Source organism: Phaseolus vulgaris, chromosome 8 (assembly GCF_000499845.2).
Source record: "Phaseolus vulgaris cultivar G19833 chromosome 8, P. vulgaris v2.0, whole genome shotgun sequence".
Taxonomy (NCBI): Eukaryota; Viridiplantae; Streptophyta; class Magnoliopsida; order Fabales; family Fabaceae; genus Phaseolus; species Phaseolus vulgaris.
The window spans coordinates 53,563,635-53,570,911 of NC_023752.2; the positions used below are offsets into that span (position 1 = coordinate 53,563,635).

The 7,277-nt window shown below is 29.5% G+C and overlaps 1 protein-coding gene across 2 annotated transcripts; it reads left to right on the forward strand.

Moving 5' to 3' along the window:
• Positions 1-3,687: 3,687 nt before the first annotated feature.
• LOC137826603 (WRKY transcription factor 71-like) lies at positions 3,688-6,772 on the forward strand. 2 transcript variants are annotated; one of them, XR_011083542.1, is made up of 4 exons: positions 3,688-4,557; positions 5,074-5,214; positions 5,571-6,638; positions 6,737-6,772. XR_011083542.1 is itself a non-coding variant. In XM_068632626.1 (3 exons), exons 1-3 carry the CDS (start codon positions 4,103-4,105, stop codon positions 5,974-5,976), a joined length of 1,002 nt encoding a protein of 333 aa, XP_068488727.1. In that variant the 5' UTR covers positions 3,688-4,102; the 3' UTR covers positions 5,977-6,772. The 2 variants fall into 2 exon arrangements, 1 of the variants encoding a protein (XP_068488727.1); XM_068632626.1 differs by having other exon boundaries at positions 5,571-6,772.
• Positions 6,773-7,277: the final 505 nt, after the last annotated feature.

The window sequence follows — 7,277 nt, forward strand, 5'->3', positions numbered from 1 at the left end:
ATCCTGCTTCCCATCCATTTTCTGGTCAACACAACAACCATATTTAGCAATTATTTAAATAATTCATAAATTATTTCATCACAAGGGAGAAAAATATTCACTTTAATTAAACTTTTAATTTTTCTAACACAAGTGAGAGGATGTAATTTATTGATGATTTTAAAAAATTATAAAATTTAATGTAGTATTTTTTTAAATGAGATTAATTAAGTAAAGTAGTTTAACTAAAAATTGCAGCTTGTAAATAAATGCGATCCATGGTCAGTCAAGTCAAGGGAATGACCATGATTCTAAACTTTAGTTTTCAACAAAAAAATTATTTCTTTTTATCTTTATATCTAATAAAAGTGTATGTTTTATATTTGACTAAATATATATATATATATATATATATATATTTGTTTGTCAATTTTATATTTATTTATTATAAGTTCTGATAATAAAAAGAGGTTGGTTAGTGTTATGAGTGTTGAATGGGCGGTGGTGATTGTTGAGTTTGCACCAACCCACCCATCAAAAAGTCTTTGCTTTACCAACCATCTAAATGTAAAAATAATATTCATTTTAATATCATTCAGATTTTTTTATATTTATACAAATAGTCATTCTATTTATTAAGACTGGCCTAATTATTAAAGGAGAAAAATCATTGGTGTTATTAAAAATAATAATAAAGTTAAATATTATTAAAAAAATGAATTGAACAATCTTTAAAATTTTAATATAGTTTCTTTGTTTTTGTATATAGATTTATGGTTTTTGTTAAAAATTAATTTAAACCCATTGACAGTGTAAATTCCGCTACCCTATTATCTAATCTCAAATTGTCATGAAGAGTAAATTAATTGAATGCTGCAATATTTTACTTAAAAAATTACAGTTAATGTGAATTTAAACTCTCTTTTTTTTATCATATTTTAATATTTGAAGAAAAATAGTTATAAAATAACCATTGATTGGTTAAAATTTAAGAAGGTAACTTATGCCTGAGATTTGTTATATCCATATTTCAATCCCAACACAATTAACAAATATTTATTATTTTAAAAAAAGATAAATTTAAATATCAATTATGTTCAAAGAAAAATGCATGCCATCTATTTGTAAGAATGATAACATGATAAAATTCAATTTTAGCATTTCTACTATTAATAAAAAAAAGGCTAAGAATGAATTAATATGGAACTAAAATTTAGAATATTTTTTCGCAAAAGAAAAAAAAAGCTTATCTGGTATTAAAATGGCATTGTACTTAATCAGATAAACTAACTTGTACTTAAATATATATATATATATATTAATTTACATGTATTATCATATTTACCAGTATAAATTAATTTTATAAAAAAAATTATAAGAAGGATTTATCCAATCTGGTATAAAAACACCACATTATCTATACTGTATATAAGATGATTCCTCTTTATAACTGGTTTTTAGTGTATATAATTTTTTTATTTATTTTAACCTTATCTATTATATCTCATTTTATTAGTACAATGGAGTATTTTGTTATGACAAAAAATATAAAATTATTTTTTAATTTTTTAAATTAATATTATGGGACAATTTTTTATATGCACACTAACTCATAATTATTTCTTAATTTCTTATTTTAAAGCAACAACAAAGAAGAAGAAAAAACATACTCTTACTCAATTTCCACATCAAATCTCACCTATCAAATAAAATAAACTTCATTTTTAAAGCTACCAATGAAAGAAAAAAAAACTTAAAAAATAAGAGAAACTAAAATTATAGAAAAAAAAATATTCATTAATCATAATTTTTATTTTACATATTATTTTTTTTTCAATTTTAATTCATTCAAAATTACTTTATATATATATATATATATTAAATTTTTATGATAGTAGAAGTTAAACAAAAGAACAAAAATACGGATATACATGTGTAGAATATATGTGTTTCCGCGTTGGATGGTTATAAAATCATTAAATCCCATTGAATTTTTGCGAAAAAAAAATAATATATAAATTATTTACTTTTATTTTCTTTATAAAAAAGTTGAGCTAATAAAGATGTGCTTCTTTTTCATATTATTAAACTGCCTACTTTGAAAAGACAAGACAATATAAGATTTGCATCAGACCTATAATTAATTAATCAATATTTCATTATCATTATCATTATTATTTAAAAAATTATATTTTTAGAGTCTCCTAGTCTACACTGACATAAAAAAAGTCTTTAATTTCAATCCTAATATGAAATGAATCGAAAAGGCAAAAAATATGATTCCACGAGCCATGTCTACAAAAGCAATCAAACTGGGAATAAAAATTAAAAGCTGTTTTTCTACCTTTTATTATAATATATGGTATAAATATTTTTTATAACTACATGAAATCTAGCTTATTACTCTTAAGAATGATGTTTCATCATCACAGGAAAATAAATTTTTATTAAAATGAAGTAATTTTGAAATTATATTATATATGATACACTTATAGGTTTCATGAAATCAAATTAGGGTTTGGTACTTAAGATTTTGACCATCCAATTTGGGTGATTTTGATATGATGCGAATGTGATAGTGTGAGCACATGAACACATGATAAGGCATAAAAAAGGAATGTGATGTCAAAACCCACTCACCATCATCAACACATACATAGATACCCATAGACATAGGCATAGGCGTGATCAGGAACGGCACAAGTTTTTCTTTCTCTCCGCATTATTCAATTTACATTTTTCATTTAATCAAATATTCAATTTTCATTTTTTATTTAATAATATTCATTTTTTATTTAATTATAATCATTTTTTATTTAATTATAATCATTTTTCTATTAAAATACGCAAGAAGAAGAAGAATCAACAATAGCAGCGAAAGAATCTCTCGTACGTGCCACTCTGCGGTCAAATGCCGGTGCCCATACGTGCGACACGTGTAAGCATAAACCTCCAAAATTACACTAGCAAAATGCTTATAGTCGGAAATTTTGACTAATAACACCCCTTCTTAACAACGTGATTAGGACCCTTCTCTCTCCAAAAATAAATTTCTTTAACAATCACACTAATTATAATTTTGTTTATATATTAATCTCGTTGTCTAAAAATACTACAAAACCACACCATCATATACTATCCTACCAAACCACATACGTGGAGCTCGAATGAACACACAAAGTAAATTTAAGGTCAATGTTTTAAATTGTTTTTTTGTTCTCAAAACATTACAAAAGCAAGCCAAAACCTTGTTACAATTCTTGTATTCTTAACATCAAATATCTTATATTGTATAAAGAGAGAAAGTTCTTAGCATGCAAGCATTATTCAACTTGTTATTTTCTTTGTCCTTGATTAGATTCAAAATGATTAAATAAATCATAAATTAATAGGGAGTGCTTTCAATTAAATGAGAAGTCGCTATCAACTAATAGGCAATAAATCTTTCAACCAACTCACTAATAATTATCGAATCAATTGCCTTTTAAAGACTATTTTTTTTTTGCTCATGCTGATTCCTTTTTATATTTCTTTTACCCTCTTTAAAATATGTCAAATTGCACATTGTATGAACAGGAAAAAAAATAGAGGGGCATGGTATTTTTAAGATTTGAATTCGCAATCTCAGGTCATGAGAAGACAACTTTATCGTTTTCTCAAGACAAAAAAATGTATAAAAGATATTGTTTTGAACAGTGTTGAAGAGTTGATGTAAAATATGAATAGATGTTGAGTGAGAATATACGATGTACTACTATTGGATCAAGAAATCACGCCACATGCAGAAGAAGCAGGTATAAGAATTGATTATTATTTTTTATTTTTGAAAAAGAAAAATTGATTATTTGCTTTAGAAAAAAATGAACCACACAGTGAGTTTAGAAAGATTAAGATAGAGAAACACTCCCCAATTAGCTCCAAACACTAAAGTGAGGGTGCAAAAGTAGAAGGAATAAAAGCAAAGAAGAAAAACAAAGTTCTAAGCCAAAAGCTCCCTTTCCCATAACAAGCAACCACATGGAATTTAAGTCTTAGCTCAAATATCATTCTCAAAGCTACCTTTATTTTTTCTGGCTCTTCATCCTCCTCCAAAACCTTCTCCTTCTCCCATTTCTTCTCTTCCATGGCGAATGAGAAGGATCGTTTTTATGACCCTTTTCATTACAACCACCATGAACATCAACTCAACCTCTCTTCAAGCTTTCCATCCTTTAGGGACAACAACAACTCTGCACCAATTACCACACAAAACTTTCAAGGCTTTCATCATAGTCCTTCTCATCATCGCACCACTTTCACTGACTGCTTACATGGTTCCATGGATTACAACACCCTCTCTAGAGCCTTTGACATGTCTTGCTCATCATCTGAAGTCATCTCCTCCATTGATGAAAACCCCAAGAAGCCTGGTGCAGGAGACTCAGCAGGGATCAGTGGGAACCAGTCAACACCCAATTCATCGGTCTCCTCCTCGTCCAATGAAGCTGAGGCACTCATAGAAGAAGACTCAACCAAAAGCCAGAAGAAAGATAAGCAACCAAAAGGGTGCGAAGAAGGAGAAGAAAAGCCTAAGAAAGAGTAGGTTTAATTACTCTATTCTTCTTTTGCCCCTATTTCCTTTTTATTTCCGATAGATCAATGGAGGGTGAGAAGGTTTTTTCCAGTACACTTTCTCTTTTTCTTCCTTTCAACACACGAATAGGATCTGATTATCATCTAATTAATTAATATATCTTATTTTCTAGATGTAAATAGAATTTTTGAATTTCTTCTCTCAATTACTATTTACTAATGCAATCATATCATGCCCATATATCATTCCGTGTCTTTTCAGTTGTTTATGACTGTTAGTGTCTCTTATGAAATGAATTTGGTCAATCAATCTTGTCTATTCTATACTTTCTTATACTATATATATAGTGCCGTACGTGAATGCTAGACATTATCATGTAGGTTTTGTGTATAAAATGGAGAAGTAGTGTGGAACAATCATAGGAACTTAACCCTAAAATAATTGCTATAGGTTTGGTGTGTTACATGAGCCACACACATATATGTTGCGGTGAATTTGACTGATATTTTGGAGCGTTTCAGGAACAAGTCTAAAAAGAAAGAGAAAAAGGCAAGAGAGCCTCGTTTTGCCTTCTTGACTAAAAGTGAGATCGATAACCTTGAAGATGGATACAGATGGAGAAAATATGGACAGAAAGCAGTCAAGAATAGTCCCTACCCAAGGTTCATTATTTTCCAATTTTGAAATTTCTTATATCTACATAACGTTTCAGAGCAAAAATGATGAGGCCTTGTTTTTTGTATGGCTGAAAAAAATTATTAAGGGTCGTGGAATTTGTGCGCCGAAATCATCATATATGCATTGACACACAAAGTATTTTGTTTGGTTATTATTGTCATCGATGTAATGATTCATATCTTGTCATATATTAAAGCTTCGCAACGGCTTGTTTCTCGTTATCTACTAACATACAGTGAAAATGATCACAATATTATTAGTTCATGGCAATTATGTCTCATCAATTACACATGTCACGTATGAATATTGAATCTGACAAGAGTCTTTATTTGTCATGCAGGAGCTACTATAGGTGCACCAGTCAGAAGTGCAGTGTAAAGAAAAGGGTGGAAAGATCATTCCAAGATCCATCAGTGGTGATCACAACATATGAAGGGCAACACAACCATCACTGTCCAGCAACACTAAGGGGCAGTGCAGCCAGCATGTTGTCAGCACCTCCCTTTTTTGGTTCCTCTTATATGGGCTCAAGCTTACCCCAAGATTTTCTTGCTCAGTTTCTTCCAAGTTATAGCCAAAACGATCACCCAAATCCAATGTTCCACCAAAACCTTTCCCATAATCTCCATCTCCAGCAGCAACAACATCAACAACACCAACACCAGCACCAGTTCCAACTACCTCGTGACTATGGTTTGTTGCAAGACCTACTGCCATCATCATTCCCAGCCAAACAAGAGCCATGAACTTACTGAAGAAAACTTGGTGCATGTTTTGATTTATTTATTTTAGAAAAAAAATACTAGTTTTATATTTCAATACTGGAAAAATTAATATGTTTTAAACTTATCCGTTATTAAAATTTACTATCATTAAACTTGATATTTTTTTTAAGAAAAGCCATTATTTTTTCAAGATAAACAAAATCAAACATGCACTAACCAAATTCTATTAACAAATGGTGGAGTTGCAGTGTATATCCACGTACACTGTCTATATATTTATGCAGTAAGTAGTGGGTTCTTTTTGCTTGATTATCTCCTCTCTTTAAGTCATGTATGAAGAATATTTGTATGGAAATGGAAGACAGGCCTATATATGGTAGTTGCTGGGGATCTAATTAAGAGCATTAAATGAGTACTTTGGAATTACTGCAGATGACATTGATCTTGATTATTCTTAAATGCATATATAGTTTGGTAAATTTTGTCAAAAGTGTCAGAGATGGACGGTGCGTTTTCCATTTGAGTACTTTGCAAGTTGCAAATATAGAGGAGGATTGAAATGTATGAATTATCATTGTCAGTGAAAGGTATTGACAGGAGTAGGTGATGGTTTCTTGGATCACTAACACAGTTAAAAGGGTGGTCAAGAAGAGTATGGTGCTATAGAGTACCAGAAACGGAAGGTTAATAACACGATGGCAACTTAGCTATTCATTAGTTCCTATTTTTATGCTCCTAATTTTTTGTATTAATTGGTATATATATGTCAAACATTTTGCAGTTCTTATATTCAAATGATGGGAGAATTAATCAAGAACATGTATATGAGTAAGGTTGTTTGAAGGGGAACCGTGTGTGTGTATATATATATATATACATATATATTGCGGCGTTTGAGTTATAGTGTATGTGCTTGCGTGTGTAACTATACTTTTTGTAGTGGACAAATACCTAACTTCTAAGATTGATGTGATCTTAAGGTACTAATGTTACTTGTCCTTCTTTTTTTTTTGTTTTGATGTGAAACGAAATGAAAGAATCAACATAGCTCCAGATGATTCAAATGCAAGCTGAAATTAGCTATGAATGTCTTTGAGAAGAATAAAGAAATTGTTAGAGAATAAGTCCTTTTTAAGAAAAAAAAAAAGTGAGTGATATCACATATAGCACTCTTGCTTTTATCAGATTCATGGGATTTAAAGATAGAAAGGATAGGAAAATGAAATTGAAGTTTTATTTCGTCATTCGTAATTTCCCTCAAAGAAACTATTTTTACTCTAAAATTTGGGTGAAAGTGTGAACTGTTTATACTCAAATATTTT

What these genes read in the sequence shown, in the direction of transcription:
- LOC137826603 (XM_068632626.1), top strand. Translation starts at nt 4,103, where the DNA reads ATGGCGAATGAGAAGGATCGTTTTTATGACCCTTTTCATTACAACCAC. An exon ending in GAAGAAAAGCCTAAGAAAGA is followed by an intron (nt 4,558 to 5,073) that starts GTAGGTTTAATT and finishes GGAGCGTTTCAG; the next exon opens with GAACAAGTCTAAAAAGAAAG. An exon ending in AAGAATAGTCCCTACCCAAG is followed by an intron (nt 5,215 to 5,570) that starts GTTCATTATTTT and finishes TTTGTCATGCAG; the next exon opens with GAGCTACTATAGGTGCACCA.